Raw genomic sequence first — 21124 nt, 5'->3', positions numbered from 1 at the left:
GGCGGTATTACTTTGTTATATTTGTCATTTCCATTCCTCTTTGGATTGCTTTCCCTGGTGGAGCCGTAGGGCTTATAGCATCCTGCTTTTTCAATGTCAATCGTAGTTTGGTGTAATGATATGTGCTTTACCTAAACATCCCACTCCAGTGCAGGTGCAATTACTTTAGATACTTTATATGGCAGAATTATAATGATATTTCTTGAGAAGACTTGTCTTATGTTATCTTTAATGTTAACGGTAGCCGTTTGTTTGTTTATAAAATATGTACAGTAATTTATGATGTAGATAAGTCCTATTTAAGCTTGCATATGAATCCCTATTATTGTTAATTCCTTTCATTTTCTGTGTTACCTTTACTTTTCATTTTCTTTATTACAGAGTATGCTAGGCGTGCACGCTTCTGCTCAGGCAATAATTCATTTTGGCAAGATTGCACGAAAGCACAATTTGAGTAATGTATGTCTAGAGTCCCTCTCTAGGATACATACCATCCCTTCCGTACCTGTGGTGGACTGTTTCCAGAAGATAAGACAACAGGTCAAGTGTTACCACCAAATGGCTACAGCAACAGGAATGGGGAAGAATGAACTTCAAGGGGTCAGTAGTTGACTTTTCATTATGACTTTTGCAGGGTCATGTATATTAAAAGTAATGTGAAAACAATAGAGGAACATAAATTCCATTATTATAAATGCAATAGATACAAAATAAATAGAATATAAATGACACAATCAAAAGAAAATAAGTTCTTGCTATAAAGAAGACGGAGCAGGAAAAGGAAAGTACTAATGCCAAAAGCATAAGAAGTATTAAAATTGAACTGAGGACTAGGTTTCAAAGATATCCTGACCAGACGTTAATTGCTGGTATGCCACCTTTCATCAGTTTTATCAAAGGTATTTATTTTTTATTTTAATTTTTAGGGTCTTGAAGTGATAGAGTCAACTAACCTGAAGTTCTTCAACAAGGATATGACAGCTGAATTCTATGCACTAAAAGGGATGTTTTTATCTCAGTTAGGTAAGTTAGATTTGTTCCTGTTTATATTATTCTCCTTACATTAGTTTTTATGGTGCAATTTTCTTATGTCGTGATTGTTTAGGTATAGTATTCTTCATTGCAAATGCTTCATAAATGAATAAATCTATACAACTTTTAATTTAATTGGGGGTGTGGTTTATACAGTGTGACTTCTTCCCCATATCACTGCTATATTAATTATAGACTTGACCCTCATCAATATGGCATCTGTTTATCCAAATAGCCAAGATGATCTTGGCACTTTTGGATCTGAGGATGATTTTTGAAACATAATAATTTATTTTTTGTTCACTAATAGGTCGAAGTGAAGAGGCCAACAAAGCCTTGAGTGCGGCTGTGCAGCTTCATGATACCCTTGTGAAAGCATGGGCTCTGTGGGGAGACTATTGGGAAGCACTCTTTACCAGAGATTCAACGCATATAAACTTAGGTGTTTCGGCCATCACATGCTACCTGCATGCCTCGCGTCACCAAAATGAATCTAAATCTCGCAAATATCTTGCAAAGGTTAGTATTTTGTGTTGCTTGCTGGTAGTCATGTTTGGTTTAGTATCATTCTGTTCAAATCTGAGTGATTGGAGAATTTATAAGCAATTATGAAATTATTTTTTTTCTTGTACAAGGACATAAATGAAATAAACTTGTTTTGTAGTTACAAACTTTTTCATTTTTATAACAGTTTATGATTTATAATTTTTCTGAGATAGTAAGAGAAGTGAAATTTATTTTCCATGCCATAAGCTGCATTTTATCAAGGAATAGTGTTTTTTTTTTTTTCTTTTTTTTTTTTCTCTTTTTTTACAAATAAACCTAAAGTGCACTTGGATACATAGGAAATCTGCAGAAAATGCAGTTTTGAAAGCCATTTCATTTTCATTCAGGTACTCTGGTTGCTGAGTTATGATGATTCTGAGGGAAGTTTAAGTGATGCTGTTGACAGATATTGTGTTGGTGTTCCACCGATACAGTGGTTACCTTGGATACCTCAGCTTCTTACTTGTCTTGTACGACCTGAGGGAAAGGTAATCAATTTATTATTATTCTTTTACTGATTTAAATTCTTAAAATTTCAGGGAAAGGTTACTGATATGCAGTAGTTATCCATTACTGTTTTAGATTATTATAACATTTGTTCCAACACGTATACAAACCCTTGTCTTTTACTAGGAATATCTAGCTGAAATTTGGCTGATGAAAATTCAACAAAGTGTCTGTAGTTATTGGCTAGTGGCAGGGAAGCTCACCCCCTTTCCCGTTCTTCTTTCAATAACCCCCAGAGAGGCAACGAGATTAGGATTGATCTCAACACTAACCACATCACATATGTGCTATCATTGGCAAGCCTTCTTTCTGAGCACCTATAGGCCTTCACACAAGATGCCACACTCTTGCATTTGCTCTTCAGCTGCTCCTAAGAGAAGAATAAACCACTTATGAATGCCAATCATTCAGTCGTATGAGAATTGTATGACCTTGCCTCATACACATGAGAAGGTTGGTGCTATACATCACCCTACAACCCCATAAGGTTAAATAGGTCGGTACAAGGTGCAGTACTCACGGTCCTGCTTCAAGTACTCTGTCTCATACAGGAACAAGTAAGCACATTGTTGGTCAAATTGAAGACCACCGCCTCTTCCTCCCACCTTCTATAGAGCTTCAGAGATATTTTCACCCATGAGGATGAACATCCTGTGACTTCTGCTTAAGTGAAAAGAGTTTGAGTTTCATGAAGCATTGACCTTTCCTCTACATAATTTTGTAAGCAAAACATAGCTTTACTAAACCCAGCCCTCCCAGGGATGATTCAGTTGGAGCTGTAGGAACTCATGCTCTTCCTGCTGGTCAGGACATTGTCAACTGCCCTGGTCTCCCTCATGTGCTGTGATTTTTCAGTCCCAACAAGGGAAGAATGTTGATAGAACTATAGGTACATACTGAGAGCTGATACAGTACTCTCTCTTCTCGGAAACAAGAGAAGGTTTCGCATCTGGAAGTTTCCTTACCAGAGAATACATACTTTTTCAATATTAATCTTACCCGATAATCATGTAGCTGTCAACTCCGTTGCCCGACAGAATTCTACGGAAGGGATACGCCAGCGATCACTATACAAGAAGGGGGTGTACTCACCAGCGCCACCTGTGGCCAGGTACTGCAGTACTTCTTGTTGACACCACCTCAATTTTTCCTCTGTCGTGCTTCCGGCAAGACCTACATGGATACGCTTATAATTTTGGAGTCTTGTTCACGGTTTTTGGTGAAGTATTGCTCTAAGATTTCAGCTTTCGCTATACAGGAAACTTGTCTCTTAGCTTAGATAGCTTTTAGATTGATTTGATTAATGGTTAACGATTTTTTGCTTTAATTGGAATTCCCCCTTGACTGTTCTTTGATTCAAGATGTCCGACCTTTCTCAAGCTCCTCCCCAAAGACGATGTAGGACTTGTATTAGGCGTATTCCGAAGGCCTCGGTTGATCCTCACACCGTTTGTTCCGACTGTAGGGGAAAATCCTGTCAGTTGGAAGATCGAAGTGAGGAATGCGCCGGACTTTCGGAACTTGATTTTGTTCGATTCCTCAAGTATACCACTAAGTTAGAGAGAGAGAGAGTTAGGAGGAGTTCGGCTCGCTCTTCGCTTTATTCCTCACCCCATGATCCTCAACCTTTTCCTCCCCCTGTAGTGGCTACCCCCGATCCTACTATTTGTGCTCAGCCTGATATGTCTGATGTTTTACGTGCCATTCAGGCTTTAGGTGATAAAGTGGAGTCGGTAGTGAGTGACCACAAGTTCCTCTTGGCAGACGTCAAGGAACTTAAAGTGAAAAGTGCAGTGGGAAGTGGTAGTGCCAGTGCTGTGCCGAGTGCTAGTGTCAGTGTCAGTGTTGTGCGTGAGGGTACTTCTGTGCGTGCCAGTCGTCCTCCCAGTCCGGGACCTCTTGCAAGCTCCCAAGCCCAGGGGAGAAGCAATGTCGAAGGGCAAAAGGGTTCGGCAGGCCTTGATCGGCGCACAGCAGTATCCTCGGTGGTTGCGGGCGTATCTTACAGAGATCGTCACTTCCACTCTCAGACGATTGAGCCCTTATTTTCCTCGTCTGCAGAAGAATTTTCGGGGAGAAAACGCTGGACTCAGGTCTCAAGACCTCTTAAGCGTAAAGTCCAGACCGCACGAGTTCTACAGCCCGGATGTAGTCATTGGGCTAGCTCTGACTCGCCGCAGTCATCAGGTGACTGCACGCCTCCTAAGAGAGGTAAGGCGATGCCTCAACAGACCTCAACTTCTGTTAAGGCTCTGCCTCAACAGACCTCAACGTCTGTTGATCCCAAGATGGCTTTGCTGCAGTCTATGCAGTCGCAGCTTGCGGTATTGATGCGTGAGTTTCAGGCAGAGAAGGTTACACCTCCTCCTGCGAGCGCTCCTCCTCCTCTACGCAGTCCAGTCTGCCAGACGTACGAAGTTGAGGTTCCTCAAGCTACCTCCATGCGTGAGCTACCGCGTTGGGAGTTGCCAGATACCAGCGTTGTGCAGCAACCTCCACCTTCCTTGAGGCAGGAACGTCTTACCACGCGGCAACCTCCTCAACAATGGGGACAGGAGTCTTATGCCTTACAACCTCCTCTACCTTTGAGGCAAGAGTTTCTTGCAGTAAGACCACCCTCGAGGCAGCAACCTCTTGAGGTACGACAACCTCTGCCATCCTTGAGGCAGCCACCTCAGCTCTCGCAGCTGATACCTCCACTTTCCTCGAGGCGAGAACCTCAACTCTCGAGGCAAGCACCTCAAGAACCTCAACTCGTGAGACAGGAGCCTCTTTCTGCGCAGCCGCCACCTCAACTCTCGCAGCACCCACCTCAAGAACCTCAACTCGTGAGACAGGAACCTCTTACTGCGCAGCCACCTCAACCCTTGAAGCAAGCGCAACTCTTGAGACATGAACCTCATGCAATGAGTCAGCCACCTCAACGCATGCATCTACCTCTTTCTCCTCAGCTTGAGCAGTCTTTGCAGCCTGAACCTCAGGTTTTACTACAGTCGCCTCTCACCACGCTTGCTCCCCAGACTCCCGCAGAGCCTCCTTCTTCCCAGCCTCATGACTTTGTCATTACCAGCCCTCATCCTCTTCAACAGAGACTTGAGGATGAATCCGCAAGTGTATATACACCCGCTTGTCAGGATTCTGCCGTTCAGCATACCGCTGTAACTTTACCTCTCGCTTCTCAACCCTCAGGTGATGAGGTTTCTGAGGAGGAAGCTGCGCACCTGGATGATCCCTCTTCTGACGTAGAGGAACCCAAGTCGTTACCACCCTCCATTGACTTTCGCAAGGTCCTGGCTCTTTTCAGAGAAGTTTACCCGGATCACTTTGTTTCTGCTACCCCTCGCTCTCCTCCATCAGAGTTTTCTCTAGGCATGCAACCTGTTAAGTCTGCCTACACTAAGCTCGTCTTCGCTAGATCTTCTATGAGAGCTTTGAGAATGTTAGGGGATTGGTTGCAGTCCAAGCAGCAACTAGGGAAGACGTCATTCATGTTTCCACCTACTAAGCTGACTTCTAAGGCGGGCGTATGGTATGCCACAGGAGAGGAACCAGGCTTGGGAATCCCTGCCTCTGCCCAGGCTGACTTCTCAAGTTTGGTTGACTCTCCACGAAGGTCGGCTATGAGGCGCTCTAAGGTCTGCTGGACCTTTTCTGACTTCGACCACTTCTTAAAGGGAGTCTTTCGCGCCTTTGAGATTTTTAATTTTCTCGACTGGTGCCTGGGGGCCTTGAGCAAGAAGACTGCCCCATCTGACAAGGACTCGGCCATGCTTATAATGTCCTGTATGGATAAAGCAATTCGCGATGGTTCCGGCGAACTTGCCTCCATGTTTGTTTCGGGAGTACTCAAGAAAAGGGAACAACTTTGCACCTTCCTTTCCACTGGTATCACCTCTTGTCAAAGGTCTCAGTTACTTTTTGCTCCGCTTTCTAAGTTCCTGTTTCCTGAGGACCTTATCAAGGAATTGTCTGCGGCTCTTATTCAGAAGGACACTCATGACCTTGTGGCCTCTTCAGCACGTAAGGCTAAGGTTGCTCCTTCGGTTCCTAGAACTTACCGCACCCCAGTGGCCGATACTCCTGCTACAAGATTTATTCCGCCCTTTCGTGGCAGAGCCCCCAGCCGAGGAAGTACCCGTCCAGACGGTTTCAGGGGCAGGTCCAAGAAAGGTCCCAAGCCTTCGAAAGGCAAACATTGACTCTCCTCCTCTCCAGGCAGCAGTAGGAGCCAGACTCAAGATCTTCTGGCAAGCTTGGGAAAGAAGAGGTGCAGACGCCCAGTCTGTCAAGTGGCTAAGGGAGGGTTACAGGATACCATTCTGCCGCAATCCCCCTCTGACCACTTCTCCCATCAACCTCTCTCCCAACTACAAGGAAAAGGACAAGAGGCTAGCGTTACACCAAGAGGTGTCGCTCCTGTTACAGAAGGAGGCAGTGGTGATAGTCCGGGACCATCAATCCCCGGGCTTCTACAACCGTCTCTTTCTGGTGGCCAAGAAGACAGGAGGTTGGAGACCGGTGCTGGACGTCAGTGCGCTCAATGCTTATGTCACCAAGCAGACGTTCACTATGGAGACGACGAAGTCGGTCCTAGCAGCGGTCAGGCAGGAGGACTGGATGGTCTCGTTGGATCTGAAAGACGCTTACTTTCACGTTCCTATTCATCCAGACTCCCAACCTTTCCTGAGATTCGTTTTTGGAAAGGTTGTGTACCAATTCCAAGCCCTGTGTTTTGGCCTAAGCACGGCGCCTATGGTGTTTACGCGACTGATGAGGAATATTGCGAAATTCCTCCACTTGGCGGACATCAGAGCCTCCCTTTATTTAGACGACTGGCTGTTAAGAGCCCCCACAAGTCGTCGCTGTCTGGAGAGTCTCAACTGGACTTTGGACTTGATCAAGGAACTGGGTCTTTTGGTCAACTTAGAAAAGTCCCAGCTTATTCCTTCCCAAACCATCGTTTACCTGGGAATGGAGATTCGGAGTCAAGCTTTTCGGGCTTTTCCGTCGGCCCCAAGAATCAGCCAAGCCCTAGAGTGCATTCTGAGCATGCTGAAGAGGAACAGATGCTCGGTGAGACAGTGGATGAGTCTAACAGGGACCCTGTCATCGTTAGCCCTGTTCACCGAGTTAGGGAGACTCAACCTCCGCCCCCTTCAATTCCATCTAGCAGCTCACTGGGACAAGAATATGACGCTCGAAGCGGTCTCTATTCCTGTTACCAAAGAGATGAAGACTACTCTCATGTGGTGGAAGACCAACATCCTTCTCAAGGAGGGTCTATCGTTAGCGGTTCAGACCCCCAATCTTCATCTCTATTCGGACGCATCAGACTCGGGCTAGGGCGCGACCTTGGACGGACAGGAATGCTCGGGAACATGGAACAGGGAACAGGAAACGCTTCACATCAACTGCAAGGAGTTGCTGGCAGTTCATCTGGCTTTAATGAACTTCAAGTCCCTCCTGCTAAACAAGGTGGTGGAGGTGAACTCCGACAACACCACAGCCTTGGCATACATCTCCAAGCAGGGAGGGACCCATTCGAGGAAGCTGTACGAGATAGCAAGGGACCTCCTCATTTGGTCAAGAAGTCTAAACCTCTCACTGGTAACGAGGTTCATTCAGGGCAATATGAACGTCTCGGCAGATCGCCTCAGCAGGAAAGATCAAGTCATCCCCACGGAATGGACCCTTCACAAGAGCGTGTGCAACAGACTTTGGACCTTGTGGGGTCAGCCAACGATAGATCTGTTCGCCACCTCCATGACCAAGAGGCTCCCTTTGTACTGTTCCCCAGTTCCAGACCCAGCAGCAGTTCACGTGGATGCTTTTCTGCTGGATTGGTCCCATCTCGAGCTATATGCATTCCCGCCGTTCAAGATCATCAACAGAGTCATTCAGAAGTTCGTCTCTCACGAAGGGACACGGCTGACGCTGGTTGCTCCCCTTTGGCCTGCAAGAGAATGGTTCACAGAGGTACTACAATGGCTGGTCGACGTTCCCAGGACTCTCCCTCTAAGAGTGGACCTTCTACGTCAACCTCACGTAAAGAAGGTACACCCAAACCTCCACGCTCTTCGTCTGACTGCCTTCAGACTGTCGAAAGACTCGCTAGAGCTAGAGGCTTTTCGAAGGAGGCAGCCAGAGCGATTGCCAGAGCAAGGAGGATATCCACTCGTAGAGTCTATCAATCCAAGTGGGAAGTCTTCCGAAGCTGGTGCAGAGCCAATGCAGTTTCCTCTACCAATACCTCTGTAACCCAAGTTGCTGACTTCCTGTTACATCTTAGGAATGTTAGATCTCTTTCGGCTCCTACGATCAAAGGGTACAGAAGTATGTTGGCTTCAGTTCTCCGCCACAGAGGTTTGGATCTTTCCTCCAACAAGGATCTACAAGACATCCTTAAATCTTTCGAGACTTCTAAAGAACGTCGATTATCCACTCCAGGCTGGAATCTAGACGTAGTCTTAAGGTTCCTTATGTCTCCTAGGTTTGAACCTCTCCAGTCAGCTTCTTTCAAAGACCTTACTCTCAAAACTCTTTTCCTCGTCTGCCTTGCAACAGCCAAAAGAGTTAGTGAGGTTCACGCCTTCAGCAGGAACATAGGATTCACATCCGAATCAGCAACATGTTCCTTACAGCTCGGATTTTTAGCAAAAAATGAACTTCCTTCACGTCCTTGGCCTAGATCGTTCGAAATTCCTAGCCTTTCCAACATGGTGGGTAACGAGCTAGAGAGAGTTCTTTGCCCTGTCAGAGCTCTAAAATACTATCTTAAAAGGTCAAAACCTATACGAGGACAATCAGAGGCCTTATGGTGTGCCATCAAGAAACCTTCGATGCCTATGTCCAAAAACGCAGTTTCGTATTATATAAGGCTTCTGATTAGAGAAGCTCATTCTCACATGAAGGATGAAGACCTTGCTTTGCTGAAGGTAAGGACCCACGAAGTGAGAGCTGTAGCCACTTCGATGGCCTTTAAACAGAACCGTTCTCTGCAGAGTATTATGGATGCAACTTTTTGGAGGAGCAAGTCAGTGTTTGCATCATTTTATCTCAAAGATGTCCAGTCTCTTTACGAGAACTGCTACACCCTGGGACCATTCGTAGCAGCGAGTGCAGTAGTAGGTGAGGGCTCAGCCACTACATTCCCTTATAGTCCCAGAGCTCGGAGGGTTTTATTTATGTTTTTGAGTGCAAAAGGTCTGTTAGTTGTTTCTATAGTAGAATTTTCTCAGGAATTCAGAAATCTATTTCTTACAAACACAGCGGTAGCCGTTTTTTTAGAAACTGACGTTAAAGATGGGTACCCCTTGTGAAAAAGAGCAATCTCCGTGGCACCTTGCAATTCCATACATATTAATTTAAATGCGCATTTCCCAAAATTAAATGTATATAATGCCTCCAAATAATTATTTGATGTTAAGAATACCTTATTATGCTTCATTTGGGGTGAATAATGTTATATTGTTTTGATTTTTGTTCTTTCAGATAAGCCTTGATGTCGCCAAAAGTTGTCGCGAACAAGTGAATTCTGTAATTTTCTCTCTTTTTTTCAGATTATATACAAAAGAAATGTTCAATATGTTTTGGGTACTGTTGTAGCCTATATTTCTCATCCACCATGTTTTTTAAAATCATTTTGAAATCTATCAGGATGTAGTTAAGATGAACAATGCATTAATGAATGGGCATACAATCGCATTGTTAATTATGTTGATATTTGGATAACTTTACACATTTCTTATGAACCGCAGTTTTTTTTGCTCAATCCTTGATTTCTATCTGGGTTTATCTGCAAATTCATCCTATTTTCTTGTAATGTATATTTCAAATCTGCTTTACTAGGTTTACCTGAATCTGGAGCTGTTGGATGGCTTTATTAATGGTAGTTAAGTAAGTTAATCGTAGGTAGTTAAGGTGGTGGTAATGGTGATGGTGATGTCGCATAAATATTATTCTTGCTTTCAGGTTATTAGTGTAGTGTAGAAAATGGCAGATAAGCTCCCTTGTATTCTCCATATCACTGGAAAATGCATGAATGAGGTAAAGACATTTGATCCAGATTCATGGGAGAAAGTCAAACATGCTGATGGTGCAGGGCGAAAATTATTCAAAGATTCAAAATACTTTTCAGTTAAGCTTCCTGACTATTATGGTGATACAGATGGGTATCACTCTCAATGTTATAAAAGTTTCACTGCTGTTCGTCAGACCATACCAGACAATTTACATGCAAAGGCAAATACATCTGAAAAAAACCTTACGATCCAGCATTGAACATAACCCAGCATCTAGCACAGGGATTTTCCCAAAACTATGCTTATTCTGTAACTGCAGTGAAAAGTCAGCAGGAAAAAAAAAGCCAAAAGAAAGACTAGGCAACTGTGAAACCGTTGCGAGTGCCCAAAGTATCCAAGATGCAGCACAGACACTGTGTGATGGACAGCTTTTAGCAAAAATTGCTGGTATTGACCTCATCTCTAAAGAGGTCAAATATCACCACTCCTGCAGAAAATCTTACCTGCAACGTGCCCAGAGAGAACTGGTGACATTCAGTCATGCATCCGAAAAATCACAAGCCCACAAGACTGCTTTCATTGAGCTAAAACAATACATTGACAAAACATCTCGTCAGACTGGTATTGCTGCATTCACCACAGCAGAGGGAGCAAGAAAACGACGGATGATCACCCGCGCAGCAATGAGTGCCATTGTAGGAGCATTGTTTTTGAAAGCAGGTTTAAAGTCCACCGATGACACAGCAAAGGAACTAAAGTCTTATCGGGTTAAAAGGGACAATGATGATCTGCAGGCTCTTGTGAACAACATAGAGGCCCATGTTAACCAATTCAACCTTGCTAATGACCCAAATCTATATTGCCTGACAACTGAGAAAAGTGTACCAGAGGACATCAAGAATGACTTGGTAAATTGCACTAAGACTGGTCAAGCTTGGTGTGACGAGTTTGCAAATGGCTGCTATGGGGATCCTACAAGATTTGAACAACCAACACAACGACACAAAATCAAAAACTTTGCATCCACAGCTCTAAAGAATAAAATCAGTATTGATATGAAGATTATTGAATTGAAGGGCACCAGAGATTTGTTTGGACGTCTTCTCTACCTTAGTACCACTCAGAATGTTGACCTAGAGCTAGTCTTTACCTACCCTCTCACACCCGTACCCCTATCATTGGCACATGTTGACGGAAGCATCAACAAAACAGATAAGGCCAAGGTCCTTCACAAGATTGAAGGCATGGTAGACAGCACACCCCACCTAATGAAACGGACATTATCATCATCGACGCCATGTTCTCGTTGTAAACACTGCAGAATTTACCACCAACATTTGGGGAATTGGCTCAGCTAATCATCTGTCGGTTGTGCCAGATGCCGTCTCATCGAATAGATTTGGTTTGTGACACCTACATCACTCCTTCTATTAAAGATGTGGAACAATCAAGACGTGAAAATGACGATGCAACATACACCATAGCAGGGCCAAAGCAGAAGTGTCCAAAAGACTGGCAGAAGGCTTTGCGGTCATCAGCTTTCAAGACAGTATTTTTTCAGTTCCCCCTGTCAGATTGGACTGAACACACAGATATAGATATCTTGGCTGGTTACATAGTCTATCTCACTCTTGACAAAACCTGCTACTCCTTCAATGCCAGGGACAGAAAAGTCCACAGAGAAGAGATCCCACAGCTTAGATGTCTCCTTGAAGAAGCTGATACACGGATTATGTACCATCTACATCACATCCTCGAAAAGAACAGATGTTCTTCAGTAGTCATCAGAAGTTCGGACACAGATGTGTTTATTTTGCTCCTGTATCACATTGCAAATCATACGAATGACAGCAGTTTCACTATTTGGATGGACGCTGGCCTTAGCAGAAACAACACAAGGAGACACATTAACATCTCACAGCTGGTGGATCATATGAATCGAGCCATGATTAATGCTTTACCAGCATTGCATGCCTTCACTGGTTCAGACTACACATCATCATTTATGAGCAAAGGAAAGTTGAAAGCCTTGAAATTGATTATGAAGCATGAAAGTTTTAAGGAAGCTTTTGCAAACCTTGGGGTTGATGCTGTAGTCACTCCTGAAGGTTTGGCTGCTATTGAAAAGTTCACTTGTGCATTGTATGGTTTGCCCAAACTCAACAGGATCAATGATGCTAGATTTGCTCTTTTCTAACAGAAGTATGCACCAAAGAGGAATGAAAATTCTTTAGAAAAAAATTCAAGGAATTAATCCTAGCAGAATGCCACCATGTCAGAAAGTCCTGCTCAATAAAATCCACAGAACCAACTATGTTGCTGCCATGTGGAAAAATGCCAAACGTCCTCAACCGTGCACAACTCGAGCCGAGGATCACGGATGGAAACTGGTCGGTAACTCATTTGTTATTGACTGGTTTAATGGAAACCAACTTCCACAGAGTGTGGTACGTTTTCTTAGTCATGATACAGAAGATGACATCAACATAGATGTGACTGATAATCAAACTCATTTTGACTCTAGTGATGAATCTGACTTTGATGATGGACAGTAAACTTTGTGTCATCATGAAATGAATGATTTGATTAGGATACATAGAGAACAGTTTGCTGCCAGCATGATAGCATTAAAATATATAGATACTACTATGCCAATGGGCCATGACCTTTGCATATTTAACTATTTTATTGCAACACCAAAAGTAATGCTATGTTGTAGTTTAAATTATCATCCACTTCTTGGTATAATTCAAAACGCAATTATTTGTTTGTGTACACATCTAATTTGCATTACAAACAATTGAAAGCTATGATATGTTAATGTTCAAAATAAACATACTTTGAGACATTGGAAAGAATAAGTTATTTCAATTGCATGTACAACAATATATTGGCATTTCATTGGTAGAAAATCCGAAACAAATTGCCACTTATTCACAATAAATTTCCGTGACGTCTTTGATAATCTGAAATTTAAAAAACAACAAAATAATCCTACACTAGTCACATCAAATGAATCATAGAGAGGTATCGTTACCAAAATATAATCATTTGGAGGCACTTTATACATTAACATTTGGGAAATGAACATTTAAATTGAAATGTATGACACTAGGAGGCATCATAGAGAAAGTTTATTTTCACAAGGGGTACCCATATTCAATGTGCATTTCTGAAAAAACGGCTACCGCTGTGTTTGTAAGAAATAGATTTTTGAATTCCTGAGAAAATTCTACTATAGAAACAACTAACAGACCTTTTGCACTCAAAAACATAAATAAAACCCCCCGAGCTCTGGGACTATTAATCCCATAACCTTTTTTAACCTTTCTCATGAATGCTTTTATTGTTGTTTTTTGGGTTGTTACGGTAGGCTAGAAGCCTTCCGCATCCTAGTTGATTTGGCGGGTGGTCAATTCGTTCTTGAGAAGCGCCTAGGTTAGAGGTTGTGTAGAGGTCCTTTAGTATGGGTTGCAGCCCTTTATACTTCAGCACCTTAGGGTTGTTCAGCCTCCTAAGAGGAACGCTGCGCTCAGTAAGGAAGACGAACTTATTAAAGGCAGAGTAATGGTTCAAGTCGACTTCCTTACCAGGTACTTATAATTTCATTGTTATTTTGAATAACTGATAATATGAAATACGGGATACTTAGCTTCTTGATATACATGTACACTGGTTTTCACCCACCTCCCTGGGTGTGAATCAGCTACATGATTATCGGGTAAGATTAATATTGAAAAATGTTATTTTCATTAGTAAAATAAATTTTTGAATATACTTACCCGATAATCATGATTTAATTGACCCACCCTTCCTCCCCATAGAGAACCAGTGGACCGAGGAAAAATTGAGGTGGTGTCAACAAGAAGTACTGCAGTACCTGGCCACAGGTGGCGCTGGTGAGTACACCCCCTTCTTGTATAGTGATCGCTGGCGTATCCCTTCCGTAGAATTCTGTCGGGCAACGGAGTTGACAGCTACATGATTATCGGGTAAGTATATTCAAAAATTTATTTTACTAATGAAAATAACATTTCACTGCTCGGCCATGTTCGGTTCCGCACAGGAGGATGGCACTACCCTTTGGAAAGTTCAAAGGTTGACAACCCAGACCCAGCCTTACATATCACTACTGGTCTTAACATGTTCTGTACCCGCTCGAGTTGCCCGTGTGTAAACCATACACTCCGAAAGCAATCATTTACATGCTGATTGTACAATGCGAGATTGAACACCTCACAGTTGGATCTCTCGCTCTTGTCCCTCAGTAACATTTAGGTTACAAAGCTCTTGGCATTTGCTTCCTTCCAGCTTTCCTAGTCCATGATTCTGGTGAAAGAAGAAAGAAGAACCTATGATTGTTTACACTGCTGGCATGGGCTACGAGATCTTTCCTTCACGAGCGCCATGGTTTCCTTTTTTATTTCCCTTCATGTTTCATCTTCATGAGAATGGTCCGATTGCAATTACTCCTCTTAAGATAGATTTCCTGTACTGATTTCGCACTACTGTAGTTTCAAACAGGACTGACGGTGTGCTGCTCTTGTAAATTACATTATCGGAAGTGATGGTGAAATGGCTTGCACAACAGGTGAGCCATGGGGTATCAAAATGGCATACTGATATCCCACTGTTTAACAGATTTCATACTTTTTGAGTTGATCCGTTACGACTACCATGGTCCTGGTTTCATTTCCAAGTTAGTCTGCCCTGAATAGTAACAATTTTTATTTTAATCATTCTTTAGTAATTGCAAAAGGCTGAGATGTTATTCAATTAGAATTCAAGGTTTGATTTTTATATCGGTTATATAAGACGTCCCCCTGGCTGAATTTTAGTATTATCTTACACAAAACTATATGGTCCATGTAGAAACAAATCACAAATTTTAAAGTAATTTGTATTTTTCTTAAATGTACAAATGTGAGTTCTTTAAGTCTTACTTCTTGCCTCAACATCCCAACAAGTAGGAGTATGTCAGAGTAGCTACTAACACCTTGTTAAATATTTTACAGACGAAATTTAGCAACGATAAAAACATACTCCTATTAAATTGACTAGATTTGTTTAATTAAGAAAAATACAAATTAATTAAAGTCTTGATATTGTTATAAATGCCTTTCACAAATCTGCATACAGGTGCAGAGTACTTAATGGCGATAACAAAGTCGTAGTTATATTCGTGCAAAGTCTGCCTTAGAGGGAATTCCTAACTCAATTGTTAACCATTTTACCCCCAGGCTATTTGGAAATTTCCAACCCTTAACCCCCAGGGGGTTATTTTTTTTCCAGGTACATTTTGCAGTATATTTTTTCAAATTGCTCTAACAGCCTTAATTTTTGTCATAGAGAGGTCAGATTGGTCTCATTCTCTTGGAAAATGCCTGAATTTTCTCAAAAAATTTGAAAAAATTTGAAAAAAAAAATGTTATTGCATTTTTTGCAAGGACGTACCGGTACGTCCTTGGGGGTAAAGGGATGGCTTTTGTGAAATGTACCAGTACGTCCTTTGGGGGTAAAAGGGTTAAAATATTTTCACTTCATTGGTTTCAACAAATGTAATTTGTGGTTGTTCTCCACTTCTTAAAAAAGAGATACCTCTGTGGTCTCTTGATTCTTATCTTCCTGTTAAGAAGGAGTAACAAAACATTGCTTGGGTATTTTCTCAATTTTTTTTACATCTTTGCATGGGAAGTGCTATGAATTTTTTTTTTTTTTTTTACAAGGAATTATTTTGGCAATTGAGGTTTCAGAGCATATATTTACCATTAGCATTAGCCTTTGATGACTTAGTTGCTGAGCTTGGAGGCATAATATGTGGACTGCCGTCCAAAACATGATGCAGTCGATCAGCTTTGCTAAAATTATATCATACATTTATATAAAAGGGAATCCTACTATATGACACACCATCCACTTTTGAATAGAAGGTTGCTTGCCTTATAGTGTTTACTTCAGCGAGTGGAGAGATATTGAGATTCAGGCTATCAACTAAATGTGGTGCCTCACAATCTACTTGTCTTAAAGAGCAGTTATGATTACAGGAATGTAAGGGTTTTGCAGTAGAAGGGTCCAAAGTAAGTAAGGAATTCAAGGCTCTATGAGAGGTTCTCAAATTAGTAATGCGGTGTGCAGCATCTGAGCCCTTACTGAATGGAACACTAGAACCACTGAACCTTACTTAAGAAGTTAGATCAGGGTTTGAAATATGTCAGGTTATTTCAGAATTACTGCCTTTAATTGAAATTTTAAAGTTATGAGCTTTTGAAGCTCATCACTATCAAAACGTGATTCGTTAAGTGCTATATTGGGGTTCATTGCAGGCATGTCATTATCGTCATCATCCCCGCTATAATTAAATAGCCTAGTGTTCTCTAATTTTCTCACAAAATTAAAAGCAGTATCCTTTTGTGCTTTAAACTCCGATAAGTTTGGTAACAATAGAAACATAAATTTATTTGTCTGTATGAGGAACAGTAAGATTTTCACAGACTTCATAACAGGTAGATAAATCACAATATTGTTCCCTAAAACACAAAGTGAATGTAGATCATAATTGCCTAGAAATAATTCTCTTGAACAATCTAACAATCTACATAGTAGTTACTAACAAATCCAGGAGGAGACATCTTTAAACACACTAAAAACCTAAGTTGCACACTTGAGTTTGGGCTATCAATAATCTGAAGTCAGCACAGACTGAAAAGTCAAAGGATTTGGGGCTTGAAGAAGCCTTCAACGGTTACTATTAACTGCTCGATTGTCTTTTTTTGGAAAGTAAAGGAAAAGAAATAGTTATAGGGGTAAATATCAATAAAACATAGAGTATCCAGATGAAAGCAGTATGAACATCAGTGGTGGATCATAGAAATAATTTTTATAAAGTTTGTCTCTCTCTTTGGTGCAGTTGGTCCAATAAGGGTTGCATTGTGTTGCTGACATATGTGAAACTGTTTGTCAATTAGTCTTTCTAAATATGTAAAGAATATATTTAGCTACAGTGAAACTCATTTCTAAAACATATCATCTTTCAGGTTATAATAAATTTACTGAATCAAGTTGGAAGAATGTTTCCACAAGCAGTTTACTTCCCCATAAGAACATTGTACCTTACTCTGAAGATAGAACAAAGGGGAAGGATAAAAAGTGGTAAACATGCACCTTTTTATTTCTTTTTTTAAGACTTAAGAATCATGCAAGATATTAATCAGTGTATTATATATATGACATACTTTTAACTTAAATATAATTTATATATTTTGTGGAGAAAGTATAATATATATCTGTTAAACAACTTGTTGGGAATTCATATTCGTATCTTTCATTATAGTAGATCCAGCGGCAGCAGCTGCGGCTGGTCAAAAGACACCACAACAGAATCAGGCACAGCAAGGTCAAGCAGGAGCACAGCAATCAGGTGCTCAGCAGCAAGGAAGTGAAGCTGTCGGCTCTATTAAAGCAACTGAGCCAATGTGGCGATGTTCCCGTATCATGCATATGCAAAAGGAACTACACCCAACCGTATTAGCATCGCTAGAGGGCATTGTTGATCAGGTTATTAAAAGCTCTTTCTCTGTCTAATAAAATCACTCGCTTATTATAGCGCAAATTTTGTAACTTTCTTAGATTTGGCAAGAAATATTTGTTTATAATAAATGAATAATTACTTTTTTTTCCGTGGCAGATGGTGTGTTTCCGTGAGTATTGGGATGAAGTTGTTTTGCGGCAGTTGCGACAAGCCTTGGCAAAATGTTATGCAGTGGCGTTTGAAAACTCTGCCGCAGTTTCAGAAGCAAACATAACTCCTCATACGTTATCTTTTGTCAAGAAATTGGTGTCAACGTTTGGTATTGGAATTGGTATGTGTTCTTCGCTATATCTACATGTGATCAGCAGTTTTCCTTTATTTTAAATGTCATTCTAGAAAATTATTGGCCTTTGTACATTTTACACTTAAATTGGAGTACTATACTGAATTTATGATTGAAAATAAGTTGTAACAACTTAATCTTTTAGTTAAAATATTAGTGATGTCTATACTAGGAAAAACTAAAATGTATGTAAAAGGTAAAATATCTTTGTTCTATTACTTTTACAGAAAATATCAACAGCTCAGTCAGTGGCGGTGGACAATATGCAAGTGCAGCTTCAGAATCTCTTGCTCGAAGAGCACAAGCAATTGTTCAGGACCCTGTATTCCATAAGATGAAGGGTCAATTCACCACTGACTTTGACTTTTCTCAATTAGGAGCCATGAAACTCCACAATCTTATTCACAAACTCAAGAAGTGGATTAAGATTTTAGAGGCTAGAGTTAAAGTTTTACCAAAGTAAGTTTTGAATTGTGAGGAGAAATTTAACATTTGGAGTATTTTTGCTTCATCTAGATATTTATCAGCTGTCGTTCTAAGTCATCTTAATGTAATGAAAGAAAAGGAAAGTTTTTAAGACGTGAAAACTATTCTTTAACAAAGTAACAACTTAGTAGGAATGAGTCTATCTAGCAATATAAAGAATTTTTTTTTTTTTTACAAGATATTCAGATATGTGTGATTAGTTTGATTCATATGCTTCATGTAGTATTTTTAGACTAAATGAATAATTGGCATAGATTTATGTTTCAAGCTTGTAGCATAGAATGATATAAAGTAGTTTATTTTTTGTTTAACCACATTAAAAGTAATTTAAAAAATACAACAAAACCAAATTTTGTTTAATTTCTTGACAGCTGTCAATAGCAAAACTAATAATAGCAGCAATTAGTGTTGCAAATGAAAGTTTTGTGAGATTTGCATATTAGACCAGTAGTTATTTGAAAAAGGTGTTTGGAAATTAACTAAATTTTGGGTCTGCTGTACTTTTTGTTTTGTCTGTGTGAAAAAGGACCAATTCTGGTTCAAATATGTTTGTTTTGGAAACAAGTTTTTTTCTTGTGTAACTATTCATTTTTCCAATTAATTTGAAAGATTTCACATGCAAATTTATTGATAAAAGCATTGTCTAAGAAGTCAAACTAGGTAGGGTAATTATTAGTAATTTACCTTAGTAACAATTGTTCATGATTTCATGCTGTAAGCTACCCATGGCTTTTATCGATTCAATAATATATTTTCGACAGATGGTTCCTGATTGAAGAAAAATGTAGATATTTGAGCAATTTCAGTCTTCAAACAGCAGAGGTAGAACTGCCTGGGGAGTTTCTTCTTCCTAAAGTGAGTTATGATATACTATATGTCATGTGTTTGATTAAAAGAAATCAAGATTTACCTAAATAAATAACTTTTTGGGCTCAAGCCATGTCGTCCAAGGTTCCTATAAGTAGCTTCCAAGGTATATTTGAACTACAGTGATATTCCCAGAGAATTTACCTTTAGGTCTCCAGAATTCCAACTCCTGGCACGAATATCCTTAAAATTTCTCTTAAGGATATCGCATAAATCAGGGGACATATATCTTGATACGACACAGCAATCTTTACCCCGAGTAGCATATTTGCCTCGAGGGGGAAGAGTGGCAAATTAGAAGTGGAGCCGTTATCAAGGTTACCCTTCCTCCCATACTACTATTGAGTATCTAGATGGCGCCATATCCAAGATGGCGGTTATTCCTATATTTGTAGCGATTTCGCACGGTGGTGTTCCCTGTTGTTCTAACGTTTTGATTGTTTTTGAGAGGATTTAATATGCAATCTATAGCTTCTTTCACCTCTGGAAAGTTGAGTATTTATTCTTTACAGTGTATCATTTTTAGCTCCTGCTTCACAGTGAATTAGAGTAATTTATTGTGTTAAGGAGCTAGGCCTGTCACCGGAGGCGCCATGGGCGCTGTCGTTCATTATACATGTGTTATTTAGTTAGTAGAACGACCTTCCCGGTTGTAATAGCATTAATAAATTATGAAAGCTATTTAGGCACAATTATACTAGTGAAGATTTATATTGTATGCATATTTCCTCTTCCCTTGTCGATCGTATACGTTAGAGTCTCAGCGATTTAGGTAACCGAGATAGTCTAGCGCTAGGCTACCTAGCCTAGGCGCTGTAGTACCGTATATACTCGTGTAATGTTCGATTTTTGAAGGCCTATTTTTCAGTTAAAAAAGTAAGGGTCGAACATTACATGAGATATATATTTGAAAAAGTAAAAATTTCTGGCCTACTGGTAGGTAATCGTAGGCTATGCTTACACGTATATAAGGTTACCTACCGGTAGGTAAACATAGGCTAGGCCTATATATACAGTACTAACAATGTTCATTTAACACCAGGCATATTATTAGCATGGATTTTATTTCCTAAACCATCATAAATAGTTTTTTTCCGCTACGAGTAATGACTTTACCATAACGCAGCAGGTATGAAGCTAGCAAACAGTCGGGTTGCGTATGTTATAACGTGATATGGTTAATGAAAAAATTAGGCTCATTTTATTTTACTTGGTATGGTATATTAATTGATATTATTAATAAACCGCAAAATTTTTTTCTTAATTAAATCCACATTTTTTTTCTCCAACTTCGAACGCTATTTTCGGTAACTCCAAACATTTTTACGGATTGAACGTTATTTGTCGTTTCAGCGGACAGCGGCTGCAATAACTTGAAGCTTGAATTTTGCAGTAAATTTTTTTTATTTCTTGGTAGACATCTTGATGGGTTATGAGTAAATTCTTATTCCTATATATTGTGAGGAAAAAAATTATTAGCATAACGGGTAATTATAATCACTGTAATTACCTGCAATTACCGGTAATGATAATTTGTTACTCAAAACGATGAACTAATTTTGTTTGCTACTTTTAGTGTTTGCTTGTTTTTGAAAGCTATTAGGCGGTGATGATAATCGGTTGTTTGCAACTAAAGTGTTCGCTAGAAAATGTACGCTGAATACTCAATTGTTGTTGTAAACAGATGTTAGTATTTAGGTGTTGTTCCGATTTGTTTTATACATTTGTTTGTCGCACTTAGGCGTAACCCTTACTTTGTTGGTAATTATGGTATGCTGGAGATACAAGACCTCT

The 21124-nt window shown here is 40.4% G+C and overlaps 1 protein-coding gene across 6 annotated transcripts in view; it reads left to right on the top strand.

The window, feature by feature from the left end:
* Nipped-A (Transcription-associated protein Nipped-A) overlaps nucleotides 1-21124 on the top strand; it is a 124155-nt gene that overhangs the window by 86554 nt on the left and 16477 nt on the right. For 5 of the 6 annotated variants that reach the window (XM_068386924.1, XM_068386925.1, XM_068386923.1 and 2 more), the window contains 9 exons: nucleotides 382-600; nucleotides 927-1023; nucleotides 1343-1551; nucleotides 1926-2066; nucleotides 17141-17255; nucleotides 17437-17660; nucleotides 17791-17965; nucleotides 18205-18436; nucleotides 19225-19318. In XM_068386924.1, coding sequence (XP_068243025.1) covers nucleotides 382-600; nucleotides 927-1023; nucleotides 1343-1551; nucleotides 1926-2066; nucleotides 17141-17255; nucleotides 17437-17660; nucleotides 17791-17965; nucleotides 18205-18436; nucleotides 19225-19318 — 1506 coding nt within the window. The remainder of the gene's footprint in view (nucleotides 1-381; nucleotides 601-926; nucleotides 1024-1342; nucleotides 1552-1925; nucleotides 2067-17140; nucleotides 17256-17436; nucleotides 17661-17790; nucleotides 17966-18204; nucleotides 18437-19224; nucleotides 19319-21124) is intronic. The other variant, XM_068386921.1, reaches the window with a different exon arrangement.

The sequence above is a fragment of the Palaemon carinicauda genome, chromosome 14 (genome assembly GCF_036898095.1).
Source record: "Palaemon carinicauda isolate YSFRI2023 chromosome 14, ASM3689809v2, whole genome shotgun sequence".
Classification (NCBI taxonomy): domain Eukaryota; kingdom Metazoa; phylum Arthropoda; class Malacostraca; order Decapoda; family Palaemonidae; genus Palaemon; species Palaemon carinicauda.
Note: the sequence above shows the minus strand (reverse complement) of the source record. Positions and strands in the feature narration are given on the sequence as shown.